Source organism: Schistocerca nitens, chromosome 3 (genome assembly GCF_023898315.1).
Source record: "Schistocerca nitens isolate TAMUIC-IGC-003100 chromosome 3, iqSchNite1.1, whole genome shotgun sequence".
Classification (NCBI taxonomy): Eukaryota; Metazoa; Arthropoda; class Insecta; order Orthoptera; family Acrididae; genus Schistocerca; species Schistocerca nitens.
The window spans coordinates 452,958,352-452,982,590 of NC_064616.1; the positions used below are offsets into that span (position 1 = coordinate 452,958,352).

Sequence of the window (24,239 nt, forward strand, 5' to 3'; positions counted from 1 at the left end):
TATTGCCCGTTATTGATGCTGCTAGTGGTTCATAAAGGAGTTCAATATGCAGCAAAAAAAAAAAAAAGAATATTTGTCAAATACCATAAAATTTTTGACTGGTAGCAAAGCAAGTTTTAAATATAACCTGAAATTATTTCTGTTGGTAAATTCTTATTCCACTGACAAATTTCTTTTTAAAAATTGGTATTCTGTAATAAAACTAATTATTAAGCATAATAGCACGAGTAGGACTATAAAATGCTGTCTTAATTAGTGTTAACATTAATGATGTATCACGTCATTATATATAGCTATAAACTCGTGTTCCACATCATTTCGTTAAGACAATCGCTCAAATGATCTATGGGGCATGTAAATATCTAACGCAAACGTTTGTGGTACTACTACTACTACTACTACTACTACTACTACTACTACTACTACTACTACTGACAGCACGACGGTTGTTTGCAGCTATGTTACCTTGTTAAATTTGTTGCGTTCCACACACCCTGCGTTGTTAAATACTGTTTGAAGGCACTTCCCAGTGCCACAAAAGAAAGTATGTAGTTTTATTTTAAAATAATAAAGGCGTCGTAACTCGGCACTTGTAAGGATTGAAAATAGATCGTGTGCATCACAAAATTTGACACATTGCCCGCCATAGCTTAGCTAAAACCGCACCTTCTTGTATTTACTTTTTCTGGATCCTGATTTTCATCCAGTTTTGGCAAAATTTCTTTAGATCTGAACAATTAACTCAGTAACTTCACGTTTATTAGTTATATGGTCGATGAACTGCCGCAAAGCTTCAGTGCCACGTGACTCAGTGTCTCGTCAAAACGACCGAAGAAGGGAAACTGTGTAAGAGAAGCTGAGTTCCACGCGCGCAATGTAGCCATGGAAATACAGCCAGACATTTAGAATCGTTCAAGTCATAATTACTCAGCGCCGCAGCTAATGTCGCTGACATACGTAAGTGTAGTGGCACTTAAGCCAATGGTGGTCATTTAGAATACTGTCAGTGTAAATAAATTAATAGTAAGTTTTTAAACTGAAGCAGGAGAAGTGTTATTGCAGTAGCTGTTGTTGTTGTTGTTGTTGTTGTTGGTCACTTCCGGATTCTCACACATTATGTTAATTTCCAGCAATAAATTCCACAAGGCACCGCAGTATCTCATGGAGTTTGAACATGTGCAACTGTTGATAGTCATCTGTCAGATGGTGACATTAACCTTAGTTGTCGTCTATCGTCCGCTTACCTAGGTCACCAGCACTAGATTCCCCCATTGTACCTAGGGCTAGACTGCAGAGGTTGGTGGTCGTCTTCTTCCACCACCACCACCACCACCACCACCACCACCACCGAAAAAACAAATTTCGTTGAAAGCTCAATATTTTTCTCAACTTTGAGGATATATTATACAAGAATATGTTAACTGAATACTTAATTCCGATTTCACAGTTTTTATTACTTTTTGACTGTACAGTAACCGCCACAACCTTTCTGAAGTACTGTAACAACATGCGTAAGAATATAAAATCGTAATTAATTATCTTGTTTAAAAGTTGACAAAACAACAAATTAAGTATTTAGTGACACACAATCTATATATGTTTTGTTTATGCTTTAGTGAGAGACTGATTACACGTAGTAGTGTTACATAATCATTTGCACAGTGTCACATTCGTCGGCGTCAGCAACAATTCCAGCTCGTTTTCGTACCACTACCATGGCAGCAACTGCATTATGCAGGGACCACCGATGTCCAAGCACAAAATGTGCCACACCACCAGTTCAGTAGAAAGCGCCAGCAGTGACTGAGGCCAGTATGAGTTTCCTCTTCGATTTCCAGGGGCTGGTCGTCTGTAGCCTCAACGCTGCTCCATAATGTTCCGTTTTTATTGCTGTGATGCTGCTCACTGTATCATCTATATGCATCAGCAGCTTTGTGTGCATCAGTTGTGCAACATGTATCATTGTAATCCTAGAAATTGCGGATGTCTGTACCAGGTCAAGAGTGTCGTAACTGTCTAGGTCAACTACTCTGATTTTTATGATATGCACTAACAGACTGAGCACGATGGAGGTTGCAGTACGGATAGTCACTGTCAAAGTCAGGCTGTCAACTGTAAGGTGACCAACGTGGTGGTGATCACACCTGTTGTTAGCAGGTCTACAGTTGTGGACGCCGTCAGTCACGAAGCCTCTGTCGCCATAATCTTAGTTGCAGTCAGTGTTACTGTACACTGTCAACATAATCACAGCTGACGTAGCAGTACATAAGCTCGCAGTCATGCACATGCATTTTGCTGTCAGGATGAGGTCGCAGTAGTCTTTGCACTGTCCACAGAGGTGTTGCAAATAATAGTCACAGTCACAAACACAGACACACACACTGTTTGCTGTGAGGTCACTCCAACTATGGTCAAGTTCAAAGTCCACTTGACTGTGCCAGTGATTCTTATCAGTCATTCTGTGGAGTCTGCAGACGGCTGGGCACAGATGTATTCAAAGCAACAGTCTCTTTCACTCTGAGACACAGATACATTCAGCATTTGATCAAAACACTGGCTGACCACTGTCACGTTCACACTAACAGTTACTAACACCCAACTGGCTGTCAGGCTGACCACTGCCATACGTGCAGTCGCTATCGAGCTTGCGCTGTCCCAGTTGGCTGCCGGACTGGCCGTGCTCGCATTCTCAGGTACAGTTGCTATCGTGGTCACGGCTGCGCTCGCTCTGTCGGCAGTCTGGCTACCACCGCGGGGATCATAGCCGTAACTAACTGTCTGGGTCAACAACTCTGATTTTGATGACATGGAGTGACAGACTGACCACGATGGAGGTTGCAGTACGGATAGTTACTTTCAGAGTCATGCTGTCCAGTGTTAAGTCGAGCAACGTGGTGGTGACCATACCTGTTGTGTCCCGTCAGCTGGCTATCTTGATAATGGTCACCCTCCATCATCAGGCGGTTGTCAGGCTGATCACAGTTCTGTTGGCTGCTGATGCGGCCAGTGTTGCGTAGCACAAGGCCCCCCTTGTGGACCTGCAGAATATGGTCACCGACGCTCAGTGGGCTGTTGGCAGTTCACTGTTGCGTTCGTGGTCACGTTCGCTTTGACGAACCAACGTCGAAGTTGTGGTAATGGTCCTGTTGGCACCTTAACTTAGCTTGGCCACATGACTGACCTCCCTCTCGATGGTCGGTGGTGGTCCAGCTGCACTGCTGTGACCGACCGTGTTGCTTGCTTGGGTGCGGGAAATTGTGACAACAGACTGTTACTGTACTGGACTGGGCCTATGTTGGATCAAACACACACGCTATGTCTGCAGTCAGCCGGAAGTTACTGACTGCTGTCGGGTACACAACCGTCGTGTCGATTGTTCTCATCAAATAGTTTATTTGATAACCATCGAGAAAGGGTGCTAATTCCAGACGCCAGGATTACCGAATTATACACTGCGGAAAAGAAAGACATATTCAGTACCAATGTGAATCACAGAAACCTTAACTGCTAAAATAATAATATTTGTAGACTGTATTTCACACTTTGATAAACTTTACAGTTGATGTTATATAGCACGGTAAGCACTGTTTGAATTTATATTTAATGTGTAACGGGTTTCGCGCAAAGACCATTGTTCAGCACAGCTTTGGTTAATAGCAGGAGTTACATATAAATGCCAAAAGAACAAAATGTCTAAAATGTAAAAAATTGGTCGCACATTAAAGACAAATTTAAACAGTTTACAGTCTTGTATAGCGTCATTTCTAATAAAATAATGTAACCCTCACTGTTAGTTACAATTAACATTCTTCTTTGTATGAAATCTCTTATTTTAATCGTAAATACCATTAACTGAAGTTTGAAATCTGGAAAATTAGGAGTTCAATGAGCGAAATTAAGCATTTGGCTACGAAGTCTTTCGCGACGTATTTCTTGAATAAAAATCTCTCGGTGTACATGCCGCGTCAATTCTGGATAAAACTCCAAGCTTTCGACCACTACCTCCATGGTCGTCGTCAGGGCTAATTTTTAGCATCTTACAAATGTATCATTTGTGCAGCTACTTTTCCAATTTGTCAGCAATGAAATATTTCTTTGCTTCCTCTTCTAACCGAATTGCGTCTACATGAGCTAGATTGTCACGATGTTGTATCGTATGGCTATAATTAAACTATCGCTACTTGAGAGGGCTAGCATGAAAACGAGTGATCATACGACAATAAAACTTTGTGGAAACATTTGTAAGGACATGCCAAAGAAAAAATAACGAATAAACCATCGAAGAAAACATTTTAATTTCCACAGAAGAGGGCAACATTTGTTAACTACGTGCCATGTTTACGTTTCAGGTTATAGGCATTGCTCAAGGTGACGACCATCTGCATCCACGACAGCCTGGAACCGCACTAGAGATTCCTTTTGACAATTGTTAGCAGCACCTTTCCAGCGGAGGACCATGGAAAGTTCAGCTGTCTTGACACAGCTCGTGCACTGCTTGGAGATCGCACATTGCGTCCAGCGTTGCCAACTAAGGCAAAAGTAACTTCAACAATATTTGTGGCTCAATTGGCCGTCGGCCTCTCCCAGTAGCAATTTCATGATCACCAATTAATTCGAACTTCCGAATCGTGTTCTTTAGCCCTTGCAGGAAGCGGACCTCTTCGTATTCCTTTAATGCGTCAATACTTGCCCTGCTCACCCATGTTGACTGTCTGCGACTGTAATAGCTCACTGATGCTTGAGTGTAAACCCTACGTCGCCACACCAGTATCGGCGCGGAACGGCAATTCATGACACTAACACTACTAACAACGCAAATCCTGCTGTACAGTGTCTGATCATCATTCCTATAAATTTGGTTAGCCATCGGTAAAAAGTTTTCCTCTTACAATGTCTCAAATAGCGAAAATTTATAGACGCCCTGTGAATTTCAATATTATGTTGATCTTTCCTCTCATGATGGACCACAGACTAAACTGTAGCAAATGTATGCCTCTGCGTAAATGGTATGTGGTAACCACTGTATCATGTGTCATAGCAGCAATGAGTGTTCACTTTAAAACATTGTCTATTAAACTAAGCTGTGAAAGAAAACTATAACCTCCAAATCTTTTTTCTTTCAAAAATTGTGGCATAATTAGTTCGAGAAAGTACATATTTAGCCAGTGCGCTGTAGTGCTGTCCTGGTGATTGGAAGAGCACATCTGATTGGTCTGATGAATTTTATCGACATTCGTGAATAAAGGGAACTCGGTATTCGCTCATACATGATTCTGTTGCGAGATGACGATTGAGTAATCAACGCATTCAGAAAAAAAAAATTCTGAAAATATTGCAGAGATAAAATATGAGACTGTTACCATGGACATCTTCAGTACCTTAATTTCAACATTGTAAGCACTAATTGCTTTACAGCCACAGAAACAGCCCAGCTGCAAAAAAATTATTTTATTCAGATTTCTGTACCGTTTTTCTTAAGAGGAAACACTTACCAATTCCACATATAGCTAAATTGAACCTGGAAGTGCTGTATTCGTGTCCGAAAGTGATTACCAGGCCTAACTGATACATTATAATGTAGGTTTGCATCAGATACCAGAAGGGCACCAACCTCACGTTTTCCTGAAAAAATAAAAATCTTTCAATTACATCAGTGGTTACAGTTTTCTTTAGTAGCTTATGAATCAATCACCACAAAGGGTGTCACACACGTGAAGTACCGAAATGATGCAGTTGCTTGGGAACCCTAAACTTTAAACCTTGAGATGAAGAGCTAAGGACCGTAAATGATTATCCAATTTGTTACTTACATAATTTACGCATTATAGGAACTGTTACCCGCAACGGCCGCCCGCGTGAATGCTTACATTACAACGAAGCATAAAATTTTGCTGCTCTCTGTTAAATATTCCTGTCGTCAACTGTACTGAGACACAGGCAGCTCGTATCCTACGAACCAGTTCGTCTTTTAGTTTCAAATATTCTCCCGCAAGACCCAACAGAATTTCATTAAATTCTGCTGTGCGAAAGGTTCTGTGTTGAGAACCATGATCAGCTCTCTGTGGCTTTTGCGACCCTGTTTCTCCCGAGTTTTAATCCTCTGGGATAAATTTATTCAAATTTTGATGCTAACTGCAATACTTGGCTCTCTACCTGATGCTGCACCATATATTGTGCTATATACAACTACGTACAAGACTGAAGATACTAATGAAAGTTTTTGTGAAGGCCGGGATTCGAATCTGGGTCTCCGCATCATTAGCCAGATGTGGTAAGTGCTACGCCGCCCTGGTACAGTGGCTTGGCACGACTGCACAGACTACCCTAGAATGCCTCCCTGTTCAGACCAAATTTTCATTCACGTTTCGGCCCACTTGGTATTTATTTTATTTACATGTCAAGTTCCGTAGGACCAAATTGAGGAGCAAATCTCCAAGGTCATGGAACGTGTCAGTACATGAACTTAGAACATAAAAGTAATAGCAGATAATAATAAAAGTTCATGAACCTGAAAGAAAATCAGTCCATAAGTTTAAGCAAACGCTATCAGCAGTAGAATGAGAATCAGCTTAATTTTTCAAGGAACTCCTCGACAGAATAGAAGGAGTCACCCATGAGGAAACTCTTCAGTTTCGATTTGAAAGTGTGTGGATTACTGCTAAGATTTTTGAATTCGAGTGGCAGCTTATTTAAAATGGATTCAGCAGGATACTTAACACCTTTTTGCACAAGAGTTAAGGAAGTCCGATCCAAATGGAGGTTTGATTTCTGCCGAGTATTAACCGAGTGAAAGCTGCTTATTGTTGGAAATAAACTAATATTGGTAACAAGAAACGACAATAAGGAATATACATATTGAGAGGCCAATGTCAAAATACCCAGACTCGTGAACAGAGGTCGACAAGAGGTTTGTGAACTCACACCACTTATTGCCCGAAACGCCCGTTTCTGAGCCAAAAATATCCTCCTAGAATGGGAAGATTTACCCCAAAACATAATACCATACGACATAAGTGAATGAAAATAAGCAAAGTAGACTAATTTACGTGTCGAAGTATCACTCACTTTCGATACCGTTCGAACAGTGAAAAGGGCAGTATTAAGTCTTTGAACAACATCCTGAACGTGGGCTTTCCACGACAGCTTACTATCTATCTGAACACCTAGGAATTTGAACTGTTCAGTTTCACTAATCATATGCCCGTTCTGTGAGATTAAAACGTCAGGTTTTGTTGAATTGTGTGTTAGAAACTGTAAAAACTGAGTCTGTGATTTAACGTTAGTTTATTTTCTACAAGCCATGAACTAATGTCATGTACTGCACTACTTTAAACCGAGTCAATGTTGCACACAACATCCTTTACTACCAAGGTAGTGTCATCAGCAAACAGAAATATTTTAGAGTTACCCATAATACTAGAGGGCATATCATTTATATAAATAAGGAACAGGAGCGGCCCCAACACTGATCCCTGGGACACCCCCCCCCCCCCCCCCTACTTGACAGTACCCCACTCGGATCCCACATCACAGCCGTTATCAACATTGTGAATAATGACCTTTTGCTGCCTGTTGCTAAAGTAAGAGGTAAACCAATTGTGAGCTACTACCCTTATTCAGTAATGGTCCAACTTCTGGATCAATATTGTGAGATCAACGCAGTCAAATGCCTTTGTTAAATCAAAAAATACGCCACGCGTTCGAAACTTTTTGTTTAGCCCATCCAGTACCTCACAGAGAAAAGAGAATATAGCTTTTTCAGTTGTCAAACGATTTCTAAAGCCGAACAGTACATTTGATAGCAAATCGTGTGATATAAAGTGATCAATTAACCTTACATTCACAGCCTTTTCGATAACTTTCCCAAGTTTCATTTCATTAAATGTGTGTCTGCAAGTTCCTGTAAAGATTCATGCTCCATCTTCGACAGTCAGTCATGACCCATAAACGGTGGCGAACACGACTGTGGACACACAAAAAATGACTGAGTGTTGTCACTTCAAGAGAGAAAGTAATGTCGACGTGACAAGCAGTTGTTTGCTTTGAAACAGACACTTTTTGACCACGTGCCTCACGCGCTACGCGCATTCTGCATCTAGACAAATACTCCGCAAGTCACTGTATAGTGCGTGGCGGAGGGTGTATCGTACTGAAATTATCACTATGAGTGAGGAAAAAATGATTAGACATGCCCGTGTGCGCACCCCAGTCTCTTCTAATGATACGTGAGATACATGTTTGTGGTAGCATAGCGTTTGCTCAGTTGGCTTCGATTACAGGTTCTCTAAAATCACACAACAGGGTTTCACGAGACTTACATTTCTTCCTTTCAAGGATTCTCCCACGAGCATTTCTATAACATCTTCGTGTGGCCTAAACCTGTCTGTTATGATACTATCAGTGCGTCTCTGAATCCGTTCGATGTCTTGTCAAGCTTACTTGTTAACAATTCTAAACGTTCGAACAATATTTGTGTATAATTGGACGCATTAGCAACTTGTACATCACACTGACGGAAAAACTCGCAACACCTAAAGATAATGTAGAGTGATGAAGTTTCGGTAATACATTTGTCTCGGTAACATAGTTAAGTGATTAATATTGCAAGAACATAGGGTAATGTAAGAAAGAGATAAGCCATTGCCCATGTGAAATGCTGGTACATTAATAACCGGTGTAGCCGCCAGAATGTTGAAACCAAGAATGCAAATGTGCATGCATTGTGTTAGGTGCCGGATGTCAGTTTGTGGGACGGAGTTACATGCCTGTTGACCTTGATCAGTTAATACAGGGACGGTTAATGCTAGTTGTTGTTGACGTTGCAGATGTCGTCCGATGATGTCCCATATGTGTTTGATTCGAGACAAAAAAAATGGCTAAGAGCACTATGGGACTTAACTTCTGAGGTCATCAGTCCCCTAGAACTTAGAACTACTTAAACCTAACTAACCTTAGGACATCACACACATCCATGCCCGAGGCAGGATTCGAACCTGCGACCGTAGCGGTCGCACGTTTCCAGACTGTAGCGCCTAGAACCGCTCGGCCACCCCGGCAGGCAGATTGGAGACATATGGTGATTGGGCAGACCAGGGCGTCATGTCGACACTCTGTAGAGCATGTTTGGTTACAACACTAGTAAGTGGGCGAGTGCTATCGTGTTGGAAACACCCCCTGGAATGCTGTTCATTAATAGCAGCACATTTCGAATCACCAGACTGACGTAGAAATTTGCCGTCAGGGTGCATGAGATAACCACGAGAGTGGTTCCGCTATCTGACGAAACCACACCACATATCACAACTCCGATGTGTGTCGTTGCAGGCCCTCAACTGGCCACCCCCTAACCAACATACGGCCATCACAGGCACCAAGACAGAACCAACTTTCATCATAAAGCACAACAACCCTGCAACCTCCATTCTAATAAGCTCTCGCTTGATAAGTAGCAAATGGCGTTGTTTGGGGTCAGGAACGAACGCAACAAGGTGACAGGCTCGGGGCTGCCATTGAAGTAACCGATTTGTAACAGTTCGTTGTGTTGCTGTAGTGGTAACTACTGTTCGAATTGCTGCTGCAGATACAATACTATGCGCCAGAGCCATACGTCGAACCCGATGGTCTTCGCTCTCAGTGGCCACGTGGCCGTCTGGATCCCGGCCTTCTTGCTACCGTTCAATCCCGTAATCACAGCTGCCAACAATCATATACAGTGGCTCCATCCCTGCCAAGTCTTTCTACAGTATCGCAGAAGATACATCTAGCTTCTCGTAGCCCTATTAGATCGACCTTATTCAAGTTCAGTGACGTGTAGATAATGGCTTCTTTGTCGCCTTAAAGGCGTTCCCGACTACCAACTCACCACGTCTTATCTCTAAGATAACTAACGCTCACGACCGTTACAGCGTGTATTTCAAGAAAACCTGATTTGGATCCTCATAGTGGCGCGACTGGCGCGGAATTTTAATAGTCATCATCGTTCCGATACAGAAACAGGCCTACCAACTTTGGTTTATATCTCACAACTCCTCCTTGGTGTTGACTTTTTCCCCTCTCTTCGTCAGCGTATTTCCTTTAAGACGGACCACTCATTACCAGAACCGTATCAACAAATTTAAGTCCTCAATTCGCCTTTCCTAATACTGGTTTTACGTGATCATCCCATTTCATAACGCTTCTTAGCATTACCCCTAAATACACACAACAAAAAAAAGTTTTGCATCACTTCGGCTCCAAGAGTTCTGGAACCTGCACTGAAAATTGGAATAGAGATAAACATCATTTCCGCTCTTTTTATTGGTCATGAAAACCACACTTTGCATGTTGTACCACCATACAACGAGACCTACAGAAGGGGTGGTCCAGATTGCTGTACACACCAGTACCTCTAATACCCAGCAGCACGTCCTCTTGCATTGATGCATGCCTTTATTCGTCGTGACATATTGTCTACAAGTTCATCAAGGCACTGTTGGTCCAGATTATCCAACTCCTCAACAGCAATTCGGCGTAGATCCCTCAGAGTGGTCGGTGGGTCACGACGTCCATAAACAGCTCTTTTCAATCTATTCCAGGCATGTTCGATAGGGTTCATGTCTGGGGAACATGCTGGCCGCTAGTCGAACGATGTAGTTACCTTGAATGAGGTCATTCGCAAGATGTGCACGATTGGGGGCGCGAATTGTCGTCCATGAAGACTAATGCCTCGCCAATATGCTGCCGATGTGGCTGCACTATCGGTCGGAGGATGGCATTTACGTATCGTACAGCCGTTACGGCGCCTTCCATGACCACTAGCAGCATACGTCGACCCCACATAAAGCCACCGCAAAACAGCAGGGAACCTCCACCTTGCTGCACTCGCTGGACAGTGTGTCAAAGGAGTTCAGCCTGACCGGGTTGCATCCAGACAAGTCTCCGACGATTGTCTGGTTGAGGGCTTATGCGACACTCAGCGGTGAAGAGAACGTGATACCAATCCTGAGCGGTCCATTCGGAATGTTGTTGGGTCCATCTGTACCGCGCTGCATCGTGTCGTGGTTGCAAAGCTGGACCTCGCCATGGACGTCTGGAGTGAAGTTGAGCATCGTGCAGCCTATTGCGCACAGTGAGTCGTAACACGACGTCCTGTGGCTGCACGAAAAGAATTATTCAATATGGTGGCGTTGCTGTTAGGCTTCCCCCGAGCCATAATCCGTAGGTAGCGGTCATCCACGGCAGTAGTAGCCCTTTGGCGGCCTGATCGAGGCATGTCATCGACAGTTCCTGTCTGTCTCTCCATGTCCGAACAACGTCACTTTGGTTCACTCCGAAACGCCGGGACACTTCCCCTGTTGAGAGCCCTTCCGGGCACAAAGTAACAATGCGGACACGATCAAACCTCGGTATTGACCGTCTAGGCACGGTTGAACTACAGACAACACGAACCGTGTACCTTATTCCTGGTGGAATGACTGGGACTGATCGGCTGTCGGACCCCCTCCGTCTAATAGGCGCTGCTCGTGCATGGTTGTTTACTTCTTTGGGCGGGTTTAGTGACGTCCCTGAACATTCGAAGGGACTGTGTCTGAGATACAATATCCACAGTCAACGTCTATCCTCCGGTGTTCTGGGAACCGGGGCGATGCAAAACTTTTCATGATGTGTGTATTTATCTGATGTGATGTGCTGAAGATGTTCGCCACTGTTATCTGTGTTACTTATATTACCTTGCGTTTATCCGCATAAGACCTCGTATCACCTAAAACATTCACTTCCGACATTTGGCTCCTCAATCTCAAAATACTCAAATTAGTGTGCTCTCTGGTCAATATACGCGTGGACGTAGTTACCCACGCCGTCCCACGCTTAAGTCCGCGCAACAAGACTGACCGTATCAGAGGACAATACTTGTTATAGGTTTCCTGCGGTACGGATAACAGATGTGTCACAGTGTGGGAGTGAGATGGCGTGACAGTTGGCAAAGTACTCCAAAGTTTGAGTATGAGCGGCACTGTATCTGTCGGCAAAATGTATAAATTGCACACATTGAACTTGCAGTTCTGGTAGTGTATGCACCAGATGCCATGTCATGTCATGTCGTGTCGTGTCCAGTCCCAGGGAAATGGTGATAACATTTGACCGAAACCGCACATACGTGGTTAACGCTGATGAGGAAGGAAGGCCATCGACATCGTCCACAGACTACCGTCCCCAGGCAATCGGTGAAGTGATTCGCAGCAACTGCAAATTTTTCCGAGATGAGGACATACATAAAGCGGTTCTCGAATGGCTCCCTGGCCCATCAGCGGATTTTTATAGATTGTTAAAACGTTCTGACCATTATTTACAAAGACACTTCCACTATGCTGAAAAACAGTGTCGTCCCACTGTGTCAGTTTGAAACGTAGTGCAGATTTCAATAAAATTTACTGGGTCTATACAATGTTTAACTTACTTTTTGAAGTCCACTCGTAAATTTAAATGTAAAAGCTTGGGAAAACCAGTACAACAGCTACATTCTTACGCAATTCTTAGCTTTCGTAACTGTGCAAAATTATTACCTGGAATCGCGCCTCTTGCAGGTAAAAACACGCAATAATGTAAAACACGCAGTGTATCTGGGTCATCACAGCGATAAGGTATCCTGAAACATAAACAATCGGAAAAATTAATTGTAAGCATGGCATCAAATGATACAGAGCAATATGACACTTAAAAATTTAAGAACAGAACTTTCCACAAAATTCTTGGTCACTAAGGGCAATGAACAGCAGTCAACGTGTCATTAAAAATTCTTAATTGCCGAGCACTCCCCGGCCGTCGTCACAATTGTACTTACATACAATCGGCCTGTCACCCGTGAAGTAATTTGTGATTAGACTACGGAAGGAAATGCTTTCATTCTGCGTCCACTTCAATTTGGCCACTGCCGACGCCCGTACCATATTTAGCTGAGAGCCATCATTTATACGGAGGACATTACTTAGTATTTTAATTTTTATGAAATATTTAAGACTGTGTCTCAGAATCCTCTTGTCCCCCTGACGACCGCGGTTGAATGTTGCTGTCGTTTTTAGTCGCAAGACTGGTTGGTTGGTTGGTTGTTTGAGGTTTAAGGGACCAAACATCGAGGTCATCAGTCCCTTGTTTCAAATATACACCATTCTGCTAACGGGACATCTCAGAAAAGTCTGAACAATAAAACGGAAAACAGGGAAAAACGTAAAAGGACAGTCACGTTGTCATTGGTAAAAACAAATGAGGGAAGTCGGCAAGAGAACGAACCCAACACTATGCTGAAGCAGCATAGGCAAGACCACCGGTGACTTAAAAGGTACAACTGCTATAATGCAGAAAATACGTATGGGAATAGAAAGACTAACGAAGCCTTAAAAAAAAGGGGGTAAAAAAGAGTAAAAGGGGAAGAAAAGAGGATTCCGGGCAGGGAGGTGAATCGGGAATCTCTGAACACTGCCTACAGTGGGAGACACCCAAACACTCACCGCCCTGCCCCAACACCAGAGAGAGTAAAAACCTTAAAACTGAGAATAAAAACCACTCTCCCGGAGGAAACCGAGAACCAGAGAGACCATCCGGGAATCGTCAGCCAACATCAAAGGTAAAGTGTGGGGGGAGACTGTACTTAGCACGCAGAGCCAAAAGAAGGGGGCATTCAACCAAAATGTGGGCCACTGACTGGAAGGCTCCACAACCACATAGCGGGGGTGGCTCATCACGCAAAAGAAAACCATGGGTCAGCCTGGTATGGCCAATGCGGAGACGACACAGTGTGGTCGAGTCCTTTCTGGAGAGGCGAAAGGAAGAACGCCATGGGCCTGGTGTCACCTTAATTGCACGAAGTTTATTAGACAGTGGAGTAGCCTCCCAAGAATTGGCCCATGACTGTGCGAAGTGGGATTTGATGTGAAGCCGTAAATTCGCTGCAGGAGGGGTTACAGAAAACGGGGGGTAAGTAACTGCTCCCCCAGCCAAACGATCAGCGAGCTCATTTCCCGGGATACCCACATGGCCAGGGACCCATAGGAAGTCAATGGAACAAGCAGCACAGTGAGTATCAGCGAGATGGTCATGGATGGCAGAGACCAAGGGATGGCGCGAAAAACACCGGTCAATAGCAATAAGGCCACTCATCGAGTCCGTACATAACAAAACGCGGTTGTGTTGGGATTGTTTAATAAAGATAAGGGCCCGGGAAATTGCCATCAATTCTGCAGTAAACACCCCACATGTAGGTGGCAGCAGATGATTTTCCGTTCCAACAGAGGACGTGAAGGCATACCCAACATGATCAGCACATTTAGAGCCATCAGTGTAAAAAACAACAGCATCCCGAAACTCCCATAAAATTTGGCGGAAAAAGGAACGGAACACCACCGGGGGGATGGAATCTTTCGGACCGCGGCGGAGATCCATCCGAATTCGAGGCCGAGGAACTAACCAAGGAGGGGTGGAGGGGAGGGAGCGAGGAAGACAGGACAAAGAAGGAAGCTGAAAATCACGGTAAAGAGACGCAAGGCGCAGCCCAACCGATAAACCCGCCCGAGGGCGGGAGTCGGGTGGGCGACGTCCATGGTCTGGGAACAGGATAGAATAGGAGGGCATAAGACACCAGAAGCTGGGACCGCCGAACAGAAAGGGGTGGGATCCCAGCTTCAACCAGGAGACTATCAACAGGGCTAGTAGGGAAGGCACCGGTGGCCAAACGGATACCACGATGGTGGACTGGATCCAGCACGTGCAGTGTGGAAGGAGCAGCTGAACCATAAATTTGACAACCATAGTCCAAGCGAGACAGAACTAGAGCACGATAAAGACGGAGGAGGAGGGAACGGTCCGCACCCCAAGAGGAGTGGGCAAGGAAGCGAAGGACATTGAGTTTACGGAAACATCCTACCTTCAGGAGTCTGATATGGGGCAACCAAGTGAGCTTGTTGTCGAAAAGAAGACCCAGGAAACGAAACTGTGAAACCACAGGCAATCGTTGTGCAGCGAGATAGAGCTCTGGATCAGGGTGGACCGTAGTACGGCGACAGAAGTGGACCACCCGCGATTTTAAAGGAGAGAATTGAAACCCGTGTGAGAGGGTCCATGCAGAGGCACGCCGTATAGCCACCTGGAGCTGCCGTTCTGCAGATGCCATCGAGGAGGAACTAACCCAAATGCAGAAATCATCCACATACAGGGCAGGGGCGACCAAGGGACCGACAGAGGCCACAAGTCCATTGATAGCAATGAGGAAAAGAAGGACACTCAAGACAGAACCCTGTGGGATGCCCGTCTCCTGGGTCCGTGGAGAACTAAAAGCAGTACCAACTCGAACTCTGAATGACCGATGGATCAGGAACTGGCGGATAAAAGTCGGGAGTGGGCCCCGAAGACCCCACTGATGAAGGGTTAGTAAGATGTGATAGCGCCAGGCCGTGTCATAGGCCTTGCGAAGGTCAAAAAACACTGCAACCAAATGGCGGCGCTGGGAAAAAGCCTGCCGAACTGCGGATTCCAAGCGAAGTAAATGATCGATTGGAGATCGTCCCTCTCGAAAGCCACACTGGTAAGGGGACAATAGATCCCGAGATTCGAGGACCCAATTGAGCCGACGGGCTACCATCCGTTCAAGTAACTTACAACCAACATTGGTCAAACTAATTGGCCGATAACTGTCAACAGATAGGGGGTTCTTACCAGGCTTAAGGACAGGAACCACAATGCTATCCCTCCACTGAGAAGGGAAGTCACCCTGGAGCCAGATACGGTTAAACACCCGAAGAAGATGTTGCCGTTGTGGAGCACTGAGATGTTGAAGCAGTTGGTTATGAATGGAATCTGGGCCAGGGGCCGTATCATGAGAAGAAGATAGAGCAGAAAGAAATTCCCATTCAGTAAAAGGTTCGTTATAAGATTCTGACTCACAAGTGGTGAAACATAAGGTGAGAGCTTCAGCCTGCTGTTTTTGATGAAGGAAAGCAGCGGGATAGGAGGCTGACGCCGATGCCACTGCAAAATGGGTCGCAAGATGTTCGGCGATAACTAATGGGTCCGTACAAATGCCATCTGGGAGGTGAAGGCCTGGTAGGGTGGACTGCCGATGGCAACCTTGGAGAGAACGAAGTGTAGCCCATACCCGTGACAGAGGGACAGTGGAACCAAGGGAAGAAACGAATCGTTCCCAACATATCCGCTTGCTCCGTTTGATTAAATAACGGGCTTTAGCGCGAAGGCGTTTAAAAGTAGTAAGGCTGGCTACGGATGGGTGCCTCTTGAAGTGTTGCAAAGCTCGACGGCGATCACGGATGGCAATGGCAATGGCCGGACTCCACCACGGGACTTGCCGGTGACGAAATAGTCCAGATGAGCGCGGGACAGCAACGTTAGCAGCGCGAACAATCGCGTCAGACTCGTCACGTAGGACGTCATCAATACAACCCGACAAAGAGGGAGAAAACTCGACCTGTGCAGTGTATAGAGGCCAATCGGCGCGGTGGAAAGACCAACGAGGTAACCTGTCCATCGGGGAGCGCGAAGGGAGCGTGATAATCAACGGGAAATGGTCACTATCACAAAGGTCGTCGTGTGGCGACCAGTGTAATGAAGGGAGGAGAGAGGGAGAAGAAAGAGAAAGATCAATGGCAGAAAAGGTACCATGACCGGCACTGAAATGAGTGGCGGAGCCATCATTAAGAAGGCACAGGTCGTGGTCTGCAATGAATTGGTCTATAAGAAGACCTCGTCTAGATGGAAAGGCACTGCCCCACAAAGGATGATGAGCATTAAAATCCCCAAGGAGGAGGAAGGGAGGAGGAAGTTGCTGAAGAAGGGTGGTTAAGGCAGCAGGTGTAAGAGCCCTGTCAGGAGGGAGATAAAGATTGCAAACGGTGACTGCAGAGTCTAAGTGGACCCTAACAGCAACCGCTTCCAATGTAGTTTGGAGAGGAATCCACGTGCAAGCAATGTCGGTACGGACCAACGTACAAACGCCACCAGAAGCCCGCAAGGGTCCGACCCGATTTCGACAGAAAACACGGAACCCACGGAGGGTCGGTGAGTGAGCATCAGTAAAATGAGATTCCTGGAGAACCACACAAGCTGCAGAGTAGGACGAAAGAAGGGATTTCAATTCCGGAAGGTGTCGATAGTAGCCATTACAATTCAATTGGAGAACCACAGAAAGATGGTTTAAAGGAGGGCTGAACACGCTAAATCCAGTCATACTGCCGGGTCCCCACCCGTCACAGACAAGGAGGGGGCGACATCCATAAACGACAGGTCAGAATCCAGTTGTGAAGTCGGGGAAGGGACCTCCGGTGACACCAGAGGCTCTTTGTCCCGGGACTTATGTTTCTTCTTCTTTTCAGGCTGAGATCGAGGAGGGCTGTGTGGCATAAAGGAGCCAGCTGCAGCAAGATCAGGAACAGAAAGAGACCGGGCGACCTGGGGGCCGACAGACCGCGGCTCTCGCGGTCGCCGCGCGGCAGCAGACCTTTGACCTGGAAGGTGCCGGGAAGGGGCATCCCGGGAGAGGCGCCCTTGACCGGCAGACGCCGAAGGAGTGGGACACTTCTCCGGCTGGGGAGGGGGAGCAGCACCCAGAGGAGAAGGTGTGGGAGCCGCAGGGGAGGGGGGGAGGAGTGGGGTCCGGGATGGGGGTAAGGAAGGGGGGGGAAGGGGGGAAGATGTAACCAAGGCGTAACTTGATGTCATGGACACAGGGTGCAGTCGTGCATATTTCTTACGGGCCTCTGTGTAGCTTAAACGATCGAGGGACTTATACTCTTGTATCTTTTTTTCTTTCTTATATACTGGGCAATCTGGTGAACGTGGAGAATGACTACCACGACAATTTACACATACAGGAGGGGGAACACAGGGACTCCCCTCATGGAGTGGACGTCCACAGTCACCACAGAGAGGGTCCTGGGAACAGCGAGAAGACATGTGGCCAAAACGCAAGCACTTAAAACACCGCATAGGAGGTGGGATGTACGGCTTCAAATCACAGCGATAGACCATAATCTTAACTTTCTCAGGAAGGGTATCCCCTTCAAAGGCCAGGATAAAGGCACCAGTATCAATACGGTTATCTTTAGGACCCTTCTGAACACGCCGAACAAAGTGAACACCCCGCCGTGCGAGATTGTCCCGAAGTTCCTCATCAGTTTGAAGGATGAGGTCCCTGTGGAAAATCACACCTTGTACCATATTTAGAGACTGGTGAGGGGTAATAGACACAGGAATTGTGCCAAGATGGGTACAGGCACGAAGGGCCGCAGATTGGGCGGCTGAAGTAGTTTTAATCAGCAACGAACCCGACCGCATCTTGCTCAGGGAGTCCACTTCGCCAAACTTGTCTTCAATGTGTTCCACAAAGAATAAAGGCTTGACACTGGTGAAAGTATCTCCATCAGTCCTGGTGCAAACTAGATAACGGGGGAAAGGTTTTGCCCCTAGACGACGGGCCTGACCCTCTTCCCAGGGGGTAGCCATGGAAGGGAAGGCCGAAGGGGCAAGAGAAGCAGCACTTGAGGAATCAGTACCACGCAGAGAGACGGCCGCAGAACGGCCAGAGTTTTGGACCCGTATGCGTTTCATCTGCATAGCGTCCGCCCTGATACCACCCACTCCGATCAGGGGCTCTCCTCACGGGCGCCACCCAGCCACAGCAAGGGCCGTCTGGCACGGCGGCCATTGCCGGGAGTTCCGATGCTCCAGGATGACGAGCAACCACTCCAAGGCATGCATGAGGAGGTCACAGCTCAGGTATCAGAAGTGTGATCCCTGTGTGTTCAGGGGGCTCAACCAAAAGGGTACATAGCGACCCCACCACACGGGCTGGCTACCGTGCTGGCTATGCACCCTAGCATCAGACCACGACGTGAAAGAAAAGGTGGAATGTACTAGGAGGGCGCACGTCGGAGACACTAGGTAAGGTGCTCTTCCCCAAATGGCTCACACTACGGAAGAGAAATTTTGGAATGGAGGTCAAACCCCAGAGGGGGACCAAGGAATGCCAAAAACAGGAGATAAGTACGCAACAAAGCCGGAGAGTAAAACCAACAGAACCAGGAGGATAGCGGGGCCAACATAAGCAAGGACACCAATAGAGAGAGAGGAGAGGGCGAGGGGAAAGGAGTATGGAGGGGAAAGGAGGGGAAGGGAAAGGAAATGCAGCCCGGGAGAGAAAGAAGGCTGCAATGGCTCGGGGCCCCGTGCTCGCCACGCACGTATCCACAAAAGAGTTGTGGACCCCCTGGGGGGAGTCGCAAGACTGGTTTGATGCAGCTCTCCATGCTAACCCATAATTACAACAACCTACATTCAATTGAATCAATTTCTGCATTCGAGCCATGGACTTCCTCTGCAATTTTTATCCTCCATCTTTACCAGATTTAGGACACCTTGATGCCTCAGGATGTGTCTGATCAATCGATATCTTCTTTTAATCAAGTTGTGCCATAAATTTCCTTTTTCCCAGTTCCATTAAGTATATCAGTAGTTATTTAATCGACCTGTCTAACATTGAGCATTGTTCTGTAGCACCACTTTCCAGAAGCTTCCACTCTCGCTTTGTTTGAACTGTTTATCATATACGCATCACTCGTGTACGAGGGTGTACTCCAGACATAAAGCTTCAGAAAAGACATTTTAGTGTTTAAAGTTTTATCCAATGTTAAAAAACTTCTCTCTTTCAGAAATGCTTTTCTGCTATTGTCAGTCTACAATTTATATACTACCTACTTCTACCATCAGTTATTTTGCTGCCCAAATAGCAAAATTCGTCTATTTTTAGTGTCTTCCTAATCTAATTTCTTCGCCGTCGCCTGATAACGACAATCCATTACATTTTACTTTTGTTGGTTTTCGTCTTATAACCTCCTTTCCAGACCTTGCCCAGTCCGTTAGACTGCTCTTCCAGGTTCTTTTCCGTCTCTGGCACAATTACAATGGCATCAGCGAACCTAAAAGTCTCTTTTCCTTGACGTGAATGCCCTTCCCAAATTTTCTCCTGGGCTTCCTTCACGGTATCTAAAGGGTATTCATCGATGTTTGACTTCAGAACTACTTCTTTACTTCCACCTCTGCTCTACGTGAGGCCAAAGATTTTTGAAATTAATCCTTATCACTCCAAGACTACATGTTAGCACAAAAGCTGATTAGTTCATATCTCTCACTGGTTTACATATGAGAATTTATGTGACCTCTTTCTACGGCAGCCCATATCAATGTTTTTCCACCATATTGCATTAATCGGTATTTAAGACTTTTTACACGAGTGACCTTTCTGGTCAAAATAACTCGTGGATTGGTTCGTTGCTTGATTTGTGGGAGGGGATCGAACAAGGTGGTCATCAGTCCTATGATCTAGGATGGAAAATTCAAGGGAGAAACAACAAATAGCACAGTCCAGTTGTGGTGAAGGGATAACGTGCAAACAAAAAGGCAAAAGGGACGCCAGGGCAGGAGGAAGAGGAAAGAATAGGAGAAGGTTGATGATGTTTGGTTTGTGGGGCGGCCAGCTGGGCGGTCATCAGCGCCTATACAAATCCTCAGTTTTTTTTCACAGTCCAATTTTTTACACACTCCAATCTAGTCACTGTCACAAATGATGATGATGATACAAATACCCAGTCCCCGGGCGGAGAATATCCCCAACTCAGGCGGGAATCGCACCCAGGACCCCATGATCCAGAGGCAGCAACGCTAGCCACTATAGGAGGGGTGGAGTGGAAATTGGGAGAGCAGGGGTGACCCAGAAACGCTACATGTGGTGGGGAACCAGCATCGTCACGGGTCCGTCTCGACATCCACACCAGCCATTACCATGATGCAATGGAGACAACACCAGGGAGGAAGACACAAGGAAAGGCGAAACAAAAATGCACAATAGACCAAAAACCAAAATGTAGGTAAAAGGCGGGGAGAACCTGGCCGGTGGAGAGGCAAGGTCGAGTCGTTCACAACCAATGTCTGCGCTAACTGAGGGACTCAAACTCTAGAGGAAAATTCAAAGTCTTACACCTGTGAGTACAAACCAGTTTCGTGAAGAAAACTGAGGAGATGTAACCATGCGAAGGTCGTCCGCTATCATCTGAGGTAAGGAAGGTGGGTTGGTTGGTTGGTTGGTTGTTTGAGGTTTAAGGGACCAAACAGCGAGGTCATCAGTCCCTTGCTTCAAATATACTCCATTCTGCTAACGGGACATCTCAGAAAAGTCAGAACAATAAAACGGAAAAAGGGAAAAAACGGAAAGGGCAGTCACGTTGTCATTGGTAAAAACAAATGAGGGAAGTCGGCAAGAGAACGAACCCAACACTATGCTGAAGCAGCATAGGCAAGACCACCTGTGACTTAAAAGGTACAACTGCTATAATGCAGAAAATACGTATGGGAATAAAAAGACTAACCAAGCTTTAAAAAAGGGTAAAAAGAGTAAAAGGGGAAGAAAAGAGGATTCCGGTCAGGGAGGTGAATCGGGAATCTCTAAACACTGCCTACAGTGGGAGACACCCAAACACTCACCGCCCTGCCCCAACACCAGAGAGATTAAAAACCTTAAAACTGAGAATAAAATCCACTCTCCCGGAGGAAACCGAGAACCAGAGAGACCATCCGGGAATCGTCAGCCAACATCAAAGGTAAAGTGTGGGGGAGTCTGTACTTAGTACGCAGAGCCAAAAGAAGGGGGCATTCAACCAAAATGTGGGCCACTGACTGGAAGGCTCCACAACCACATAGCGGGGGTGGCTCATCACGCAAAAGAAAACCATGGGTCAGCCTGGTATGACCAATGCGGAGACGACACAGTGTGGTCGAGTCCTTTCGGGAGAGGCGAAAGGAAGAACGCCATGGGCCTGGTGTCACCTTAATTGCACGAAGTTTATTAGACAGTGGAGTAGCCTCCCAAGAATTGGCCCATGACTGCGCGAAGTGGGATTTGATGTGAAGCCGTAAATTCGCTGCAGGAGGGGTTACAGGAAACGGGGGGTAAGTAACTGCTCCCCCAGCCAAACGATCAGCGAGCTCATTTCCCGGGATACCCACATGGCCAGGGACCCATAGGAAGTCAATGGAACAAGCAGCACGGTGAATATCAGCGAGATGGTCATGGATGGCAGAGACCAAGGGATGGCGCGAAAAACACCGGTCAATAGCAAGAAGGCCACTCATCGAGTCCGTACATAACAAAACGCGGTTGTGTTGGGATTGTTTAATAAAGGTAAGGGCCCGGGAAATTGCCATCAATTCCGCAGTAAACACCCCACATGTAGGTGGCAGCAGATGATTTTCCGTTCCAACAGAGGACGTGAAGGCATACCCAACATGATCAGCAGATTTAGAGCCATCAGTGTAAAAAACAACAGCATCCCGAAACTCCCATAAAATTTGGCGGAAAAAGGAACGAAACACCACCGGGGGGATGGAATCTTTCGGACCGCGGCGGAGATCCATCCGAATTCGAGGCCGAGGAACTAACCAAGGAGGGGTGGAGGGGAGGGAGCGAGGAAGACAGGACAAAGAAGGAAGCTGAAAATCACGGGAAAGAGACGCAAGGCGCAGCCCAACCGGTAAACCCGCCCGAGGGCGGGAGTCGGGTGGGCGACGTCCATGGTCTGGGAACAGGATAGAATAGGAAGGATGAGAGGGAGAAGAACGGATAGTGAGGGCATAAGACACCAGAAGCTGGGACCGCCGAACAGAAAGGGGTGGGATCCCAGCTTCAACCAGGAGACTATCAACAGGGCTAGTAGGGAAGGCACCGGTGGCCAAACGGATACCACGATGGTGGACTGGATCCAGCACGTGCAGTGTGGAAGGAGCAGCTGAACCATAAACTTGACAACCATAGTCCAAACGAGACAGAACTAGAGCACGATAAAGACGGAGGAGGAGAGAACGGTCTGCACCCCAAGAGGAGTGGGCAAGGAAGCGAAGGACATTGAGTTTACGTAAACATCCTACCTTCAGGAGTCTGATATGGGGCAACCAAGTGAGCTTGTTGTCGAAAAGAAGACCCAGGAAACGAAACTGTGAAACCACAGGCAATCGTTGTGCAGCGAGATAGAGCTCTGGATCAGGGTGGACCGTAGTACGGCGACAGAAGTGGACCACCCGCGATTTTAAAGGAGAGAATTGAAACCCGTGTGAGAGGGTCCATGCAGAGGCACGCCGTATAGCCACCTGGAGCTGCCGTTCTGCAGATGCCATCGAGGAGGAACTAACCCAAATGCAGAAATCATCCACATACAGGGCAGGGGCGACCAAGGGACCGACAGAGGCCACAAGTCCATTGATAGCAATGAGGAAAAGAAGGACGCTCAAGACAGAACCCTGTGGGATGCCCGTCTCCTGGGTCCGTGGAGAACTAAAAGCAGTACCAACTCTAACTCTGAATGACCGATGGATCAGGAACTGGCGGATAAAATTCGGGAGTGGGCCCCGAAGACCCCACTGATGAAGGGTTAGTAAGATGTGATAGCGCCAGGCCGTGTCATAGGCCTTGCGAAGGTCAAAAAACACTGCAACCAAATGGCGGCGCTGGGAAAAAGCCTGCCGAACTGCGGATTCCAAGCGAAGTAAATGATCGATTGGAGATAGTCCCTCTCGAAAGCCACACTGGTAAGGGGACAATAGATCCCGAGATTCGAGGACCCAAGTGAGCCGACGGGCTACCATCCGTTCAAGTAACTTACAAACAACATTGGTCAAACTAATTGGCCGATAGCTGTCAACAGATAGGGGGTTCTTACCAGGCTTAAGGACAGGAACCACAATGCTATCCCTCCACTGAGAAGGGAAGTCACCCTGGAGCCAGATAAGGTTAAACACCCGAAGAAGGTGTTGCCGTTGTGGAGCACTGAGATGTTGAAGCAGTTGGTTATGAATGGAATCTGGGCCAGGGGCCGTATCATGAGAAGAAGATAGAGCAGAAAGAAATTCCCATTCAGTAAAAGGTGCGTTATAAGATTCTGACTCACAAGTGGTGAAACATAAGGTGAGAGCTTCAGCCTGCTGTTTTTGATGAAGGAAAGCAGCGGGATAGGAGGCTGACGCCGATGCCACTGCAAAATGGGTCGCAAGATGTTCGGCGATAACTAATGGGTCCGTACAAATGCCATCTGGGAGGTGAAGGCCTGGTAGGGTGGACTGCCGATGGCAACCTTGGAGAGAACGAAGTGTAGCCCATACCCGCGACAGAGGGACAGTGGAACCAAGGGAAGAAACGAATCGGTCCCAACATATCC

The 24,239-nt window shown here is 46.6% G+C and overlaps 1 protein-coding gene across 3 annotated transcripts in view; it reads right to left on the bottom strand.

Moving 5' to 3' along the window:
* Nucleotides 1-1,484: 1,484 nt before the first annotated feature.
* Nucleotides 1,485-24,239, bottom strand: part of LOC126248381 (uncharacterized) — a 597,430-nt gene continuing 574,675 nt past the window's right edge. For all 3 annotated transcript variants that reach the window (XM_049949322.1, XM_049949321.1, XM_049949320.1), the window contains 3 exons: nt 12,543-12,625; nt 5,493-5,622; nt 1,485-3,452 (listed from right to left, as the gene is read on the bottom strand). In XM_049949322.1, coding sequence (XP_049805279.1) covers nt 3,337-3,452; nt 5,493-5,622; nt 12,543-12,625 — 329 coding nt within the window. In that variant the 3' untranslated portion in view covers nt 1,485-3,336. The remainder of the gene's footprint in view (nt 3,453-5,492; nt 5,623-12,542; nt 12,626-24,239) is intronic.